Here is a 19,226-nt window from a genome sequence, read left to right on the forward strand (position 1 = left end):
AAGGCCCTATTGAAATTCTAAGGGGTATTATTATTTTTATTCAGATTTTTATTTTTCCACTTTGGGCGCATATTTGGAGTATTTGCCATACCCCAAAACTCACCAAATTTTGCAGACTTGTCAGGTCTGGCACAAGTTGTATATTTTGGTGTAAAAAAATGGCTCTCGAGCGCCCCCTCAAAGTTGGACCGGCGACGCCCCTCGGCCAGTATGTCCGATTTACTTGAAATTCGACACACATGTCCAGATCCACTAGCTCTAAAAAAAAAGCCTCTCAGACCCCTAAGGTCCGCCTCCCAAAATTTTCCGCCATCTTGAATTTTGTGAAAAACACATTTTTGAGAACTCCTCCTACTCACTTGGTCCGATTGCTACCAAATTTTCTGTGGATCATTATTGGATCAAGATCACATGAAGTTTTTTTTTTTTTTAGAGTTTTCATCAAAGACCCTTGACGTGGCGGGGCGGCCATTTTGCCTCATTGGCCGGGAAAAAAGAAGTTGTTATAACTCCAAGGTACATTATTCAATCTGCATGAAATCTCTTATGCATGATGCTACTTCAACTCTTAGCACATGTCAATTGAAAAATGTTCAATAACTCATAGTGCTACCTACTGGCAAAAGGAAATGTCATATTTTATACTTTTATTTACTCCTCTTAGCCAGTTCACCAGATCAGTCTGAAATTTTGTAAAGATAGTCTTAACATGTTGATGATGCACCATCATGAATATTGGGAGTTTTCGTTGAACGCTGTTGCCGCGGCAACGCATCATTCGCCATGAAAAAGTAGGCTGATGGATCAGTGGCTTGCGATGCTCAAAACTCATGGAACTTTATACATGTGTTATAGGTAATGGGAGGACATATTTTATATGGGTGTTTGGCTTGGCCGTTTTAAATTGCCTCCATAGCGCCCCCTACAATATTTCAAAAGAGCAGCCCCAGCGCTACGTTTGAGGTACCTGTATGAAACTTTGTAGGATTATGTATCTCAGAGAGACTTACAAATATGTCTCTTAGGACCATGCTCTAAACCGTACCAGAAGTCGGCCATTTTGATTTTTGTGTCATTTTTCAATAGATTTAGGCTTACTTTTAGTCGCTATACTTTAACGAACTCCTCCTAGGGACTTTGTCGGATCCACTTCAAATTTGGTCGGTACAGTCTCAAGACCTTTGTGATTAAAAGTTATCAAAAGCTTTACGTTTGACAGAATGGCTTAGCCGTAGCGGGCGGCTACTTTGCGTGATTCCCCACCAAAGAAGCTGATGTAACTAATCCGGACTTGTTCCAAACAGTCCCAAACTTCACATGGTTGATAACACTCATGGCCTGAGGATGTCTACAAGCTAATTATCACTAATACTCACAGCGCCACCTGCTGGCCAAAGTAATTCTGCGTTTTTTGACAACCGGCATCCGATTTACATGACTTTAACACAATGTCGTCTACAGTTGTTAGAGAGCAACATAATACATGTTTGTGCATGTTCTGTAGCACCACACAGCGGATACAGGATGCTGTGGACTATTTGCATTGCATAATTTCCTGCATCACGCGGTCCAAGCAGAAAAAAAGCATCGGACTCCTAAGCGCGTTGTCCGACTGTCGCAGACGAACTCGGCCGCATAGGTTGGAGTCCCGCCGGCACCCCCGACGTGCGGGAGGAGGCGAGGGCCCGTTCATCGCTGCTTGCAGCTTTAATTTATTTTGTTTTATCGTTCATCTTAAAGAATTTAATTTTCCCTGTCAAACAGTAATACTGTTTTCACCAGTCTTCAGGTTCAGCATGGCTTTCAACATTTCCGGGCTGATAGCAATGCTGTTCTTCTACCTGCTGGTTCTCGGAGTCGGCATCTGGGCTTCTATCAAGTCCAAAAAGGAGGAGAACAACAGTGCGGCTGACAAAATTGAGATGGCTCTGTTGGGAAACCGAAGCATAAAAAAGGTGGTGGGGATCTTCACAATGACAGGTGAAGCATTACATTGTAGACAGGTAGAGGAGGTGGCAGTTTAACAGGCTTTAACCTGCAAGCGGTGTTGCCAATTCCTTTCTAAAGTAGCTAAAGCCTGCTTAAACATGTGTGAACATACTCCAACTTGTCAACTTTGCTACCTCATCATAAATGGGAAAACAATTTAGTTTTATATTAACGGGTTTGGTGACTAACTGAATTCTCTACAGCATTAGAAAAAAATCTTTGCATTTTGTATGCATGTACTTTTCTCTATACTGGTTTCTCTTGTCAACCAATTTCTGTGTTTGTATGCGTCTGTCCATCCTGTAGCCACGTGGGTTGGAGGCTGCTCCATCATGGGCATAACTGAGCTGATATACACCCCCTCTATGGGACTGATGTCGGTGATAATCCTCCTAACAGCTTATTCTTTTTCGTTCATTTTGGGTAAGTATTAAAGAATTACAATCAAGAGAAGTTTGTTCATGTTTGCATATTTCATCCAACGAAAACTGACATTGCTATAATCAAAAGAAATAGTTCGGGCCCATTCATTACGATAAAAGATGCTCACACTGAAAAACGTTTTTCAGGCTATTTTGTTTATGCTGGGCCCACTCTGTTGATTGGCCAGCTTGAAATGACTGACCTGCACAGGTGGAAATGAATCACCTGATTGGCACCTGAAGAGGAAACAAGGGAAGGAGAGAGAGAGAAAGAAAGGCAGGAGGGGATAAAGCACATAACACGTAACACGCACACAGAGGCCTTCTCTGAATGAATTAGTTGACTTCCTCTTGTCTGGTGTTTCAAGATTTTAGAAATTTTGTCAAACCTCATGAATGAAATGAAATTCTAATCATATATAGTAAATCAGAGGTGTTTGTGACATTCATTCATGTTATAATTATCACTGTAAAGCCAATCATGTGTGATGATTATCACAGCGACCTGGCTAAATAGCACCATCCCCGACGAAGCTATCGCGCTAGCAGGCCGCTGTGTTTACCGAGCAGAAAGGACTGCGGCCTCCGGAAAGAGCAAAGGTCGAGGAGTATGTATATACGTAAAAATGACTGGTGTACATCTACAGACATTATAAGAGCACACTGCTCCACGGACATAGAATATCTGGTTCTAAAATGCAGACCTTTCCACATGCCGAGAAACTTTACTGCTATCTTAATCACAGCTGTTTACATACCACCACATGCTAACGCTAAGCTAGCCCTGGAGGAGCTGCACGACGCTATCAACAGCCAGCTGAATGCACACCCAGAGGGAGCTGTGATCATAGCAGGAGACTTTAAAACCTTATAAGCCCGAGGGTCCCCCAATTGGGGTACCTTGTACATAAAAACGTAGAGAGTTTTGTGTTAAAAGTAACTGGCAGAGAACCCACGAAGAACGAATATAATGATGTTATAGTTCTGGAGAAACCTCAGCGACCTGGGAACAACATGAACTAGGTCACTTCTACATGAGACAAACACATCTCCCATCAGCCAAGCAAACAAATAACAAAATATCATAAATCATAACTCAATATGACTGGAAAAGACCGGAGAAAACAGCTGCTACTGTCCGTTAGCAACGTGCTACCTACGAACATGCAGCATAAAAAAGCATGTCCGCTTGACGGAGATTACGGACATATGCTCCATTTCTCTCCTTGGTAAACCATCGCAGAGATATTCAGCTTCGAACACAAAAAAGTCACACAGCTTTATCGAATATTGTACTCACTTTTGGTGGAATCTCAGCGAAAAAATTAAATATCTCCGTACTTCCACGTCTCTGTGTGTCTAGCTGTATGTGCTGTGTGTGAATCCGTTCGACTCGTGTCTCTCCGACACTCCTCGGCTTCTTGGGAGGGATGGAAGCTCAGCAAATTAGATTTCAGATCTGACATCAGATGGGACGTTTTACATTCCCATTGGCTAATAGTGCTGTCAATCATTTAACTTTCAATTCCATGCAATTCTATTGGCTTCTACGGTTCGAAGGAGGGCTCAATGGCGAAAATCGGAGAAAGGGGGGCTGAGATACAGCCCTAAACAGAGAGAGTGGGCTGAATCTGAAGCAGTTGAATGAACACAAAAGGGCTTAGAAAGGGCTTAAAACCCTCAAATAAAGCCCAATCTTCTATCTTTTGATTTACTGAACATCAGTAGTGATATACACAAGTGATATATAGTGTTTTTTAGTTTAAAAAATATTTTATTATGCAAATATTGGAATATTTGCTTGCATTTTGTTCACTTTATCCTCTATATTGTATGAATGCTTCACTGTATCTATGTATAAATGTGTATAGAGACCCTTAATATATAGTTATAAGATCTGGGACTAAGTGAATATCTTGGATTTCCATAATTTCAAAAAAAAAATATCCTGAAATTGCTGTTTTTTTCAAACGAGAGTTAGAATTTCAATGTTGTGCTGTGTGCCATCTTAATATTCTCTTAACCAGTAACATATATACTGATAATTACATGAATCAACACATCTCAAAAAGGTTAGGGTTATTTTTAAAAAAAGTATTAAAATAGCCCTTACAGTTGCAACGCTACACTCATTTTCGTATGGGTTTTCTTTTTCAAGCTGAGGCCTAAAACTAGGCCTAGGGTTTAAAAGGTTTTAATCACACAGACTTAAAGACTATAATGCCCAAACTGCACAAAAATGTAAGACTTCCAACCAGAGGCAAGAACATTCTCGATCAGATCTACACAAACGTCCCAGGCGCATACAAAACCGCACCATCCCCCCACCTAGGCCTATCAGACCACATCTCACTGGAAATGACCCCATCCTATAGACCTCTAATCTGCAGAACAAGACCAACTGTCAAAACTACCCAAGTCTGGAGAGAAGAGTCCACCTCGCTGCTGCAGGACTGTTTTGGAAACACAGATTGGGAGTTGTTTGCACAGAGCACAGACCTGGAGGAATATAGCTCATCTGTCTTGGCTTACATAGCCTTCTGTACTGAGACCGTGCTTACCACCAAAACCATCAAGGTGTTCCCAAACCAGAAACCATGGCTGGACAGGAATGTACGGTCTCAGCTCAGAGCACGAGATGCTGCCTACAGGTCAGGAGACAGCCTGGCTTACAGTAATGCCCGCAAAGAACTAAAGAAGAGCATCAGAGAAGCCAAGAGCAGATACCAGCAGCGTATCGAGGAGCATTTCAGAAACAGCGACCCCCGCAGCATGTGGAGAGGCATCAAAGTTTTAACGGACTACAAAAACAGCACCCCACAGACCAGCCACGACGCCACGCTTCCTGATGTCCTGAACCAGTTCTTTGCTCGCTTTGACAACCACACCAACAGAGTGAGCACTACAACAACACCAACAAGGGAGTACCCTGTACTCGTCCTACAGCACCACCAGGTGAGATCCACTCTGATGAAGATTGACATCACCAAAGCAGCAGGACCAGACAAGGTACCAGGCCGCACACTGAAGTCATGTGCCGACCAACTAGCAGGGGTGTTTACCAACATCTTTAACCTCTCACTGCAACAGTCTGTGGTCCCCACACGCCTCAAATCCACTACCACTACCCCCGTGCCCAAAAAACAAACAGTCAGAAGTCTCAACGACTATCGCCCAATAGCCCTGACACCAATTGTGATGAAGTGCTTTAAGAGACTTGTACTATCCCACATCAAGGCCAACATCCACACTGATCTAGACAGCCACCAGTTTGCCTACCGGGGAAACAGATCTACGGAGGATGCTGTCTCAATAGCACTCCACACATCCCTGTCCCATCTGGAGCATCCAAACACTTACGCCAGGATGCTATTTGTTGATTTCAGCTCAGCTTTCAACACAATAGTCCCCCATAAACTGGTAAATAAACTCAATAACCTTGGACTATCCACTACACTCTGCTCATGGATTATGGACTTCCTCACAAACAGACCACAAACCGTCAGAATGGGCAACCGGAGGGGTGACCATGACTAAGTGGAGAGCAGGGCCGCCTTTCAATCAGAGGGTCGGCGGTTCGATCCCCGGCTCCTGCTCTACTAGTCTTGTGTCAATGTGTCCTTGAGCAAGACACTTAACCCCAAAAATGTCTCCCGTAGCTGTGCCTACGGTGTGTAGATAGATACTGAATTGTAAGTCGCTTTGGATAATAGCGTCTGCTAAATGACTGTAATGTAATGTAATGCAACCGCTCATCCTCCACCCTCATCCTGAACACAGGAGCTCCTCAGGGCTGTGTGTTCAGTCCAGCCCTCTTCACCCTTTGCACCCATGACTGCACCCCCATCCACTCCTCTAACACTATAGTGAAGTTCGCTGATGACATTACTATAGTAGGACTGATATCTAACAACGAGGAGGCGCACTACAGAGAGGAGGTACAACATCTGGTTGAGTGGTGTACTGATAATAACCTGGTTTTCAACACTATGAAAACCAAAGAGATCATTGTGGATTTCAGGAGAACCAGGAAGACCACACCTCCCCCTCTCCACATAAATGGTGAGGAGGTGGAGAGTGTAAGTAACATCAAATTCCTGGGACTCCACATCACAAAGGATCTGACATGGGCCCTTAACACCTCCCACCTGGTGAAGAAAGCCCAACAGAGGCTCTTCTTCTTGAGGAAACTCAAGAAAGCCAAACTCCCCTCTCAGCTCCTAGTCAACTTCTACAGGAGCACCATAGAGACAATTCTCTGCCACTGCGCCACCGTGTGGTACACCAGCTGCACTGCAGAGAACCGGAGAGACCTGGCCCGGGTAGTCAAAACAGCACAGAGGATCATAGGAACCGAGCTCCCGACTCTGGACACGGTATATGCTAGCCGTCTACACAAGAAGGCTAGCAACATCAGCAAGGACCCAACCCACCCAGGTTACAGTCTGTTCGTCCCCCTGCCATCGGGGAGACGGTACAGATTAGATTTGATTAGATTACAGTCATTTAGCAGACGCTTTTATCGACAAGCGACTTACAATAAGTGCATTCAACATTGGTAATCAAAAGAACTACTAGTCACCAGGAGTCATAAGTACATTTCCTTTTCCAAACAAGCATCTAAGAGCATGAAGCAGTGCATAACTCAGAGCCAAAGTACAGTGCAGAAACAAAAAAAACAGTTAGTGCTATAAGTAATATGAATACAATAAGTGCAACAAGCTAGTATGAATACAATAGCCTTCATCCCCCCCCCCCCCCCCCCCCCACACACACACACACACACACACACACACACACACACACACACACAGTCACCACTGGAGCTGTAACTAAGACCTGAACAGCTAACACCCCCCCCCCATCAAGCTGCTAAAAACTCTGTTTGCACTGCCAAAACATGTTTACACTGCACTGTTTGCACAGATTTTATTACTTAAATTGTATTGCTTACTAATGTTCTTATTCCTTTTGTATATAATCTTGTATATTGTTGTTATTGCTACTGTTTGCTGCTTAGAGCTACCAAACAAAATTTTGTTGTATCACTACAATGACAATGACAATAAAAACCTCTTTATCTTTATCTTGATCTCTTTTGTAATGACTGTATGTATAGGGAGAAAAAGTATTTTCGGGCCCGTGTGCATCATGTGATCCTGTGGGCTTGGTTTGGGTATATTAAGAGAGCTGGACACAGCACTGCCACAGAAATGAGTAGAACCAGCATTGCTTCAGGAGACTTTCAAAGGAAAGAACCAGGGTTAAGACCAACAGGGATAGCAGAGTTAGCATGACTTCCTCTGTAAGTAAGGTTAGCCTAGTTAGCATGACTGAAGGTAACCAAAGAAGGTAACCTTCTGCTGTCCGTCACATTGTGCCTTGAGTCCCACATAGCTTCACTTGACTTGAGACTTGAGACCATGTTTGATGAAGTCTGCCTGATCTGCCACTAATTGAAAGCAGGTGTGAATGCAAGGCTCATGATCAGATGTTCATGAAATGTTCAAATAGATCAGATGTTCATGTAACGTATCCAGACAACACACTGCATGTAAATACCAGGGAGGTAATGTTTCTGTTGTTTTTCTTTTGACTGTATGCATCTTGCATTTGTTAAATCTATCTGTCTGTTTCATTATTCAGGTGGCCTTGTGTTCATCAAGCCAATGAGAGACAACAAATATGTGACTGTGTTGGACCCTTTCCTGATCAAGTATGGAAAAGCATTCACAGCCATGCAGTCACTGGGTGCACTTCTAAGCGATATTTTGTGGTTGGCTGGAACACTAATCAGCTTAGGTACAGTATATAAACACTATACCAACAACTTCTTTATAGTTTCTATTTTGACAATCAGAGTTGTAGTCAAGACCGGCTGACCTGAGTCCACAATGACGCACAGCTAAGTCCAAGTCTCATCTCATCTCATCTCATCTTCAACCTCTTATCCGGGATCGGGTCGCGGGGGCAACAGCTCCAGCAGGGGACCCCAAACTTACCTTTCCTGGGCCACATCAGCCAGCTCTTACTGGGCGCTCCCAGGCCAGTTTGGAGATATAGTCCCTCCACCTGGTCCTGGGCCTCCCTCAGGGTCTCCTCCCAGCTGGTCGTGCCTGGAACACCTCCCTAGGGAGGCGCCCAGGTGGCATCCTTCCCAGATGCCCGAACCTCCTCATCTGGCTCCTTTCTACGCAAAGGAGCAGCGGCTCTACTCCGAGTCCCTCACGGATGACCGAACTTCTCACCCTATCTCTAAGGAAGACGCCAGCCACCCTTCTGAGGAAACCCATTTCGGCCGCTTGTACCCGCGATCTAATTCTTGCGGTCATGACCCAGTCCACATGACCATAGGTGTGGGCAGGAACGAAGATTGCCTGGTAGATAGAGAGCTTTGCATTGCGGCTCAGCTCTCTTTTCGTCACAACGGTGCAGTAGAGCGACTGCAATACCGCCCCAGCTGCTCCGATTCTCCGGCCAATCTCACATTCCATTGTTCCCTCACTCGCGAACAAGACCCCAAGGTACTTGAACTCCTTCACTTGGGGTAAGGACTCATTCCCTACCCAGAGTGGGCAATCCACCGGTTTCCTGCTGAGAACCATGGCCTCAGATTTAGAGGTGCTGATTCTCATCCCAACCGCTTCACACTCGGCTGCGAACCGATCCAGTGAGTGCTGGAGGTCACAGCCCGATGAAGACATCAGGACCACATCATCTGCAAACAGCAGCGATGCAATCCTCAGCCCACCGAACTGTAAACACTCCTCTCCACGACTACGCCTCGATATCCTGCCCATGAATACCACAAACAGGATTGGTGACAAAGCGCAGCCCTGGCGGAGGCCAACCCTCACCGGAAACGAGTCTGACTTACTGCCGAGAACCCGGACACAGCTCTCGCTTTGGGCGTACAGGGATTGGATGACCTCCAGAAGTGGCCCCCTCACCCCATACTCCCGCAGCACCTCCCACAGTATCTCCCAGGGGACCCGGTCATACGCCTTCTCCAGTGTCCACAAAACACATGTAGACCGGATGGGCGTATTCCCAAGCCCCCACCAGGATCCTTGCGAGAGTGAAGAGCTGGTCCGTTGTTCCACGGCCAGGACGGAATCCGCATTGTTCCTCTTCAATTCGAGGTTCAACTATCGGCCAAACCCTCCTTTCCAGCACCTTGGAGTAAACTTTACCAGGGAGGCTGAGTAGTGTGATACCGCGATAATTGGCACACACCCTCCGGTCCCCCTTTTTGAACAGGGGAACCACCACCCTGGTCTGCCACTCCCTAGGCACCGTCCCAGACCTCCACACAATGTTGAAGAGACGTGTCATCCAAGACAGCCCCTCCACACCCAGTGCCTTCAGCATTTCTGGACGGATCTCATCAATCCCTGGGGCTTTGCCACTGTGGAGTTGTTTGACTAACTCAGTGACTTCCACCAGGGAAATTGATGATGCTCCCCCATCAGCCTCCAGCTCTGCCTCTACAGTAGAGGGCGTATTAGTCGGATTCAGGAGTTCCACAAAGTGCTCCTTCCACCGCCCGATTACCCCCTCAGTTGAAGTCAACAGAGTCCCATCCTTACTGTATATAGCTTGGATGTTTCATGTTTCCCCGTTTCCCCCTCCTGAGGTTCCGGATGGTTTTCCAGAAACACCTTGGTGTCGACCTAAAGTCCTTCTCCATGTCTACTCCAAACTCCTCCCACACCCGCTGCTTTGCCTCCTTCACGGCAGCGGCTGTAGCCCTTCGGGTCTGTCGGTACCTTGCAACTGCCTCAGGAGTCCCACAGGATAACATATCCCGGAAGGCCTTTTTCCTCAGTCGGACGGCTTGGACAGCTAAGTCCAAGTGAAGAATGATTCTAAAACCAGGGTTAAAATGAAAAGCCTTAGCTACATTAAAGGGATAGTCTAGGTGTTTTAAAGTGGGGTTGTATGAGGTACTTATCCTATTTTAGACGGCGGTCGGCACGCCTCCAGTTTAAAGAAACAGGGAGGATTACCGACACAAGAGCAAAGCAATATACAGCTGTGGACAGGGGCACAAAAAGATATTTAAGCCACCAAAAATAAAGGCCCCCCAAAAATAATAAAAAATGTGTTTAAGTTGTTATGTAGGATATTTGTACCACTTTATCTTGCCATCAGACAGCCCTGACGACAAGACAGGAACTGATAGGGAACTGAACTAAAAGGAAAACGTATCTCTGCAATCTTCAAAGCCACGAGACTCTGTGGACAAAAAAAGTATAGATATGTTTCACTTTTTATTTAGTTCCATGTCGGAAAATACTCAAGCGTACAATTAAACAGATATAGATTTTTTTAGGTGGGTCTTCCTTTTAGGTGGCTTGAATACGTTATGCTGCTGCTGGTACTCCTGTCTACTTATGGGGACGCACCAACCACCTTCTACTGTTGGTAATACACTGATTATGAATAAGTACCTTGTAACAATTCACCTAATTACATAAACCGAACCAAAAACAAAGTAACTGTGAGGCTCCCGCCGTACTTCGGCACAATAAACTAAACATTTACAAATGATCACCCAATCCCCGAGTCCCATTAGTTCACAAAGTTCCTTTAATAAACGAAAAACAGTCCGATGACAAAAATAATCCCCGAGGCAAAATCAATAACCGGCGGAAGCGTGGCGAGACGCCGCGGTCCCTGTGTCCACCGAACCCGTGCTACCTCACCACAGCTCGTTCCGATGGTGGCCCTCTGTGCCGTTCCCAGTGAAGACTCCAGCCTAATAATCCATTGAAACGCTTGCTTCGGATCCGTGGCTGAGCAATCGCCGGCAAACCGTGATCTCCTGAGTCCACTGAACGTAGCTCGCTTCCTCCAGTCTGCACGCACCATCTTCCCTCGCATCACTTCCCCCTAACACAATTTATACCAAAAACGGGTCAACCCAACTACAACAATAACAATAACAGATCCTATTAATAACCTGTGTTATAAATACAAGCAACTAATAACATTCCAGTACTTTATAGGTGAAGGAATGTAACCCACAGGTTCCCCATTTACACTTTCTGTACATACAGGCAGACTTCTGGCAATCATTACAACCTCATACAACCCCACTTCAAAATACCCATACTATTCATTCATACCTTCTTGTTTAAGCACAATCACATTATGGGGACTTAGTAAAAAACTGTTGGCTGTACTTGTTGGGTAGAGTGGGTCGTCCTGTAACCACAACTTTTGATCCCTGGCTCCTACTTTATGCATGTCAAATGTCATGTATGTGTATGATGAGTTTTGAGCTGTTCCCAATATTGTGAACCATGCCATTTTACAGCAAGGATATGTTTTTTCACTTAAGTTTAAAAACATTAAGATTATTATGTTTCTACAACAGGTGCATGTGTGTGTTTCAGGTGCCACCATGAATGTGATTTTGGATTTGCCCTACTCTGTGAGCGTCTGGATCTCTACTGCTGTGGTGATTGTCTACACACTGCTGGGCGGCCTCTACTCTGTGGCATACACAGACATCATACAGGTCATCCTCATTTTCATCACCATGGTGAGGATTGTTTAAAAAAATGTGTTTGGAACAACCTGTCAAGAAGACTTCATTATTGCAGAACAAATTGTAATGAAAACAAACTGTTCTAATGAAATATGATACAGTAGTTGTAGAATTAATTAATGGTCCTACAGTTTGTGGTGATCTATTTGGTTGATTTATATTGTTCTTTAATGATGCTGATAACATATTCTAATAAAACTTCAAAAATGATTTATTACATTGTGAGCTTCGCAAAGGTCTTTTCTGGGCCTGTTACTGGATTGCATTGGAATGCAGGTGTACCTATTATACGAATAATACAAGTTTTTGTTTGTCTTAAGAAGGAATTTGTTTGTCATATTGAAATGTACACACACACACATTTTCTGTAGCTTACCTTGCCTTATTTTGCTGTTTAAATGATTTATTTTTGCTTCAGTTGCTGTCATGTGTTCTTTATCTTTGCAGAGTGTCTGTTTACCGTTTGTCCTGATAAACCCCACCCATGTGGACATTACTCAGACGGCCCTGAACAACACTTTTCAGGCACCCTGGATTGGTAAACTGGAGAGGAAGTTTGCTTGGACCAATATCGATACCTTCTTGTATCTGGTGAGCTCTAGACATTCAAGGATGGTTTGCTTCAGTGTAAATACATCAGCCTCTATATAATGTTGCAACTGGTTACATACAATAAATGGCTATATAGATTTGTATAATGTTGGAATAACATTTTCATAGGTTTTTCATGAAAACTCACAGGAATATGATTCAAATGTTATCATCGTCATTTGATTCAAATTGTCACTTTCAAGTTGCAGTCAATTCGCTGACGGAATATTTAGCAATAGAAGGTTTACTGGAAATGTCCCACAATGGTCTAAGTGTTTCTTCAGACCTTCTCCACCCTATAAAACAACGAAGTAGGCCAAAAAAACATCTTTCAGGGAACTTGTTGTGAAAAAAACCCTACACAGTGCTAGATTGGTTGATTGGGAGTCCTGCGTCGGTACAGTTTTGGGGGCTGATGCACATGGATTGATGAAACGACATTGGTAGATGTTATTTCAATTTCTTTTTTCTCCTGTTTATTCAACCCGCAGCTCACCTAGATTTGATCAATTTCTAACCATACCCATGCACACACATTAAGAAATCCATATTTGTTTCCCATTACAAGAACGTTTTGTGCGTTGCAGACCCTGGTTACCATGTGAAGGACCCTATAAGATTGCCAGTGCTGATAAATGATGAGCACTCAGTTCAATTGTTATCTAATGGTTGTCTTAATTAATTAAACTACTTAAATGTTTAAACTTTCACAGATTCAATAGGAATTACAATTAATATGACTGTATTACTTCCAAGTCACTGGGAAGCCTGGGATTCCAAGCCTTCCACCAGAGGACCTTGTCTGCTACTTCCACATCGGCGGCTAGGACCACATGCTTTGTTGCAGCTTTCACTATTATCATATTTGGAATACCTTCTATACTGATCGGAGCAGTGGCTGCATCCACAGGTAATAAGAGCTTCTAAAGACATGAACAGCTTTTTATTGAAAACATGCAAAGATGGTAACTAAAGTAAAAGTACATACAATGTGTGTGAGTTAATGACTGCATTAAACCAAATCCCCCAGAAGTTACCACAATTAATGTTGTGCTTCTCAATGTTTGAGTAAGAATTCCTAGCATAGTCAATTGAAGATTGCATTGATTGGATCAAAGGAGATGTTTAAGACAAAAAAATATATATTTAGGAATTGCTGAGTCATTTGAGTTCCCAAAGATAGCTGAAACAAGTAACTGTGTGTTAAGACAGAATAGGAAATAATTTAAATCGGCAGAGACAAGTGAATGGAGAAACGATAGTATAACAAATGATGTGTGAGTTGTGTGAGATAAGTCTTGATTGACAGCCCCAAACAATGACTGCATGGAGATTAATAGTGAGCATGTTTGAACTGTGTGAGAAATAAACTACAGGCCTAAGCATGCAAAAGGGAAGTCTTCCTGACTGGACTGAGTCTAGTGCAGGGGTCTTCAATGTTTTTCAGACCAAGGACCCCCAAACTGATAGAGATGGAGCAGGGACCCCTACTATATTGTATAAAATTGTGTTTTATATTAAACTAGGCCCAGTTCCATGTATAAACATACCTTGTCAACTGATACCAATGCCAATATCAACACTGTCTGTCAATTGCCAACCCATGCATACAAGCTATTCAAATTGACGTTTTTATTTTAAACATAAATGTGAAAATGAAAAATGAGTGATGGCCTATTAGTGCCACTGCTATGCATAAACATACCTGTTATCTTGCATACAATACTGAACTATTAAAGTAATGGACAGATTCATGTTTTTTGGTCGAGTTACAAAACAATCCTTTTTTGCTCATAACAATGTCCATACACTTGGCACAATAATAAACTGGCCTCAGTTGTTGGCTGTTGTGGATAGGAGCTGCAGTGTTTTAGCCAGGATAATCTTGCAAAAATTATTGCAAAAGGATTCGTGGGTGAAGTAAATGTCGTTGTTTTTACAACGGTATCTTCTCTTCAAATAATATTGCAGCGTGCGTCCTTGTGTCTGGGATCTTAATCAGCTGGGGACTGAATAGGCTCTCGGTCAATCACGGAGAACCTGACAGAGCCAGTATGTAACTTGCGGCCTCGTGATTGGCACAGCAGCGATAGGGGCGGGTCCTCTTTGTGTGCAGGAGGCTTGGAGGGACAGGTCCAGGCTAGTCTCGTGTTGTGAGTGAACCGGTACCCAGCTTGTGAGACCTCCTGTGTGTCGCTGAATATGTGCATTTCTCACTGAAAGATAACATCTTCAAAATATTGGATTCATGTTAATGTGTATTTAAAGACATTTGAATTTGTGAAAAAAATTAAATAATATGAATTGTCTAATCAACCAAAAATGTTTGGACCCCTGCAGTACCTCCACGGACTCCCTATGGGTCGCGGACCCCCTGTTGAAGACCTCTGGTCTAGTGCTTCATTTGGCGGACAACATTATATACAAAGTTAATGGAAAGACAGGATAAGGTGCAAATTCGCCCAGGCAAATTGCACAATTGCAAATTGAAGCACATACTTGAAAATTGCAAAAAAGACAGCAGCCAATTGATACAAATTCCGAGGCTTTATGAATCTGCTTCATCAACACACAGACATTAAGAGAGACATGGAGACAAATAAGAGAAGGAAGCGGAGCTCCTGGTGAGATCATTTAGGCTGAACTGAACTCAAACACAAAAAAGGTCAAGCTGTTAAATTCCTGTGAACATAGCTGATAAAAAATATGCTTCATTCTCTCTTTGTTTATCATATCTGTCTACATGCCAGACTGGAACCTCACTTCTTATGGTTCTCCGTCTCCGTTGGAACGTGGGGAGGGAGCTATGGTCCTGCCTATCGCCCTGAACTACCTCACCCCAACCTTCGTCGCTATCATCGGCACCGGAGCCATTTCTGCCGCTGCTATGTCATCAGCCGACTCTGCTTTGCTCTCTGCAGCCTCCATTTTCACTTGCAACATCTACAAGACTATCCTGAGGCCTCAGGTGTGAACAACTAAGAATGTTTCCTAAATTGCTACATCTCAAAAAAAAGAGGAGGCAAAACTTCCTTTTCCCTTTTTAAAGATTTGAAAAACTTGAATGAGAAACTAAAAAAGAGTTGGAAGGGAATGCGAGTGAAATAAAAGTAATGAATGGGCATTGTGGAGAAAAAGGGCAGTAGGTAAAGTAGAAGTGTAGAATGAGAAAAGATTGAGAGAATGTAAAACCTTTTCCCCATTACTTCTCTGAAACAAATTTGTCCTTGCTATTTCCTTTTTATTTAGGCATCACAGAGAGAAATCCAGTGGGTGATCCGTGCTACTGTGGTTGTGGCAGGCTTGATCGGTGCATCACTCACCATCCTAAAAAATAGTATCATTTGGATGGTGTTCCTTGGTGCTGAAGTGTGCTACATATTGATCTTCTCTCAGCTCGTCTGTGTCCTCTTCTTCAACATATCCAACTTCTACGGAGCTGTTATGGGCTGGTCGACAGGGCTGGTGTTAAGACTGCTCAGTGGAGAGCCATCACTAGGGGTGGCACCAGTCATACACTTCCCAGGATGCGCTCTCGAGGATGGAATTTACGTTCAGTACTCCCCAGTGAGGACCATCGCCATGCTGTCTGCCATCCTTGCCAACTTGTTGTTCTCCTACCTGGCTTCTGTGCTTTTCAACAAAGGGTTGCTTCCTGAGAAGTGGGATGTGTTCAAAGTGAAAGCCCAGCACTCAGCACAACCACCGACACCAAGCGATGACGGCAAAAGATACAATGAGAAGGAGAAGCTTGATGAAATGAAATCTCACCAAGATACATTAGAGCCAATGATTACCACCACATGTTAAAGATTTTCTGTGCAGTACTTTAATGCAATCAACATGCAAGCGGTTTCTTTTGGAGTATTTAAGCTACTGTATTTGGGTTTTTCATAAACGGGGGCTTATCCTCTGACGATGAGGAGGACTGGAACTTGTCAAATTGTCAACATTTTTTAAAAATAGTTTATTTGTTTTGGTTTTTGACGAGAGATTTTCAAATTTGATAATAATGCCACTTAAATCACAAACATTTTTTATTTAGTCTACAGCAGCACTTACACTTATTATTATGAGGAAATGTTTTATAAAGAAAGCCTTCAATTAAATATTGACTTTTTTTAATTTCCTTTTGGTAGCTCTCCATGCTGTCTGACTCATTTAGCCACCGGATAATCACACTTCAGGCGATCCTTTGTTCCCATTGCCATCAGACTATAACAACAGTGGAAACCACAGACTCATCACTCTCCATCTTTTTTGACTCTCTGTTGGGCTGATTTATTAATATACTTTGATATATTTATATCCTGCTATGACAAATTCCTTGTAGGTGCAAACTTCCTTGGCAACAAATGGTTCTAATTCTGATTCTGATAATTGATATGTCTTTTTATATTATAGGATTATTTCTTTATTCAGTGTGGCTTTGTGGCACAAGGCAGTAATACTGCCTGTGCCAAAGCACACTGACTGTAATCCTGTGGGCTTATTCAGTGTGGCTTTGTAGCATAAGGCAGTAAAACTGCCTGTGCCAAAGCACACTGTATATAATCCATCGGGCTTAATCTGTTTAATGTTTATCCAGAAAGTTTAGCGCGCTTCTCCTCACACAGCGTTGCCAACACCTGCGCAAAAAATACACCAAAACGTGCGGCCTGATCGGGAATGGTGTGTAATGACGTTTATAAGAGATTTTCCCGAAAATCCCCAAAAATGGAGCAAAATTTCCCCATTGACTTGAATGGGGTTTCGTCGTGAAGAGAGCTAAAAAAACCACTTAACTTTGGACCTATATTGACCAGCCATACTTTAACGTAGAAAAATGATTAAAAGTTTAAAACGTAGACAAAATGATGGACGTTATTGAGCCAAATGCAGAAAAAAGAGAAGCGTTATCTCAATCGAACGATACTACCGGTAACATCTGCGTGTGTATATATATATATATATATATATATATATATATATATATCGATTACAATTTTGAATCGCGATTAATCGCATTGTTATGCGCAAAATTCAATAATAAATTAAAAAGTAGTGTATTGCGCAATTTTATTTTAAAGGTACTGCTATATTAACAAAAGTGCAATAACATTTGGTTTGCAAACACTTTAAACAATTAAGGTGCTTTTTAACAGCAGTATTCCCTTTACACATGTGATGGTAGAAAACCTCTCCTTGCAGGAGGCCGCGGACCTCTCACTCTGTTGTTTGTTTGAGCAACAGCCAGTTAGCTGTAAAATAGGAACGCCGAGAACTATATAACTTCTCTCCGTATAGTGCCTTTATACTTGAAAGTCAGTGGTTTACTTTCAAAATCCAGTATTAGCTTCAGTGACTGGCTGAAATACAATTGTCTCCTCCTGGCCTCAGACAATGCTCAATATTGGTCAAAGTGATGATCTGGATTGTGTCCGCTGGTCCAGCCTGTCCTCCACCTCATAAAAGCTCCGTCCATCCGACACCCTTGCCTCCACGGTCCTGTTTCCACTTGGTGCCGATTCCACTCCGACTCATCTTATCTCCACATATGGTCATGAAAGCTCTGAAACGCCTGTCTTAAAAGATCCCTATCTCTCCCTTATAGCTCTAAACATTCAGTAACTATACTTCTAATCTAATGCATTCAATGATTATGATGTTATGCTTTATGACCTCTGTAAGTTGATATTGACATTTAACATCCACCACTAGGGGTGCTATTAAACATACTAGGAATGCTTATAAAACTTAAATTCTCAACACACTGTGACAGAATGCTGGAGACTGTAGGGGACGTGCTCAAAAGGCAGATGTTTCGCAGCAGCGATGATATTTCTTGCTACGTGTGCTGACTTTATTTGAAACGTTCCACTGCTGTGCAACATGAATAAAATGTTCTGCGCACATTTCAGCAAAATGTCTATCTTCTGTTTTCATTACAGTCAGATTATGTGAATTCAGTTCCCACTGTTCATCAATATAATGCATTGTAACTCCGAGGTAATTATGGTTACCCAGTGATGTCCAGTAGTCTCCAGTGAGAGCAACAGTTGGTGCACGTTGTAGCGCCGTCACTTTTGTAGTCCTCTCCTTTTCATACAACTTGTGTATTCTTCTTGTGATGGTGCGTCTTGAGGGAGGCTCATACGTGCCGTCATTCGTTGCGATCCTAAGAACGTTCCTCAGACCGACATCTTCCACAACACTGAACGGCCTGCAGTTTGTAGCTATCCACTTTGCTATGGCATTTGTTAGCTTGTCTTGCTTTTGTTTATTTATACTTCTCCCACACGCTGCATCTAAAGTAGTCTGCCGAAGCCTCCCTCCACCGTTGCCAGTGAGCAACGGACTTTTAAAATAATAATAAAAAAAACCTCCATTAATGCGCGATAAAAAAATGGTTGGCGTTAATTAGCTAATGCGTTAACACGATAATAACGCGCTAACTTGCCCAGCCCTAATATATGTATGTATTCAACCTTGGAGATGATCAAATCAGATACATGAGATACATGGCAATCTCCGGTGTTAAAAAATTAAGCCAACACCCAAGTGCCAAAAAATGGCCACTTAAAACTGTCTTGAAAAACAAATGACAACTGTACAGATGGGAATTTGATTATAACTCTCCTCTGATGACCACTCCCTCAACATCCTAGTACTACTCGACCTCAGTGCAG

At 43.0% G+C, this 19,226-nt stretch overlaps 1 protein-coding gene across 1 annotated transcript; it reads left to right on the top strand.

Moving 5' to 3' along the window:
• The first annotated feature begins 1,796 nt into the window (after positions 1–1,796).
• Positions 1,797–16,368, top strand: LOC137888459 (high affinity choline transporter 1-like). The gene is made up of 8 exons (XM_068731863.1): positions 1,797–1,980; positions 2,296–2,412; positions 8,058–8,213; positions 11,813–11,961; positions 12,415–12,558; positions 13,315–13,468; positions 15,309–15,526; positions 15,808–16,368. The coding sequence occupies exons 1-8, from the start codon at positions 1,797–1,799 to the stop codon at positions 16,366–16,368; spliced, it is 1,683 nt and encodes a 560-aa protein (XP_068587964.1).
• Positions 16,369–19,226: the final 2,858 nt, after the last annotated feature.

This window comes from Cebidichthys violaceus, unplaced genomic scaffold (genome assembly GCF_023349555.1).
Source record: "Cebidichthys violaceus isolate CVI_PGR_0920_01 unplaced genomic scaffold, fCebVio1.0.p SCAF_54, whole genome shotgun sequence".
NCBI lineage: Eukaryota > Metazoa > Chordata > Actinopteri > Perciformes > Stichaeidae > Cebidichthys > Cebidichthys violaceus.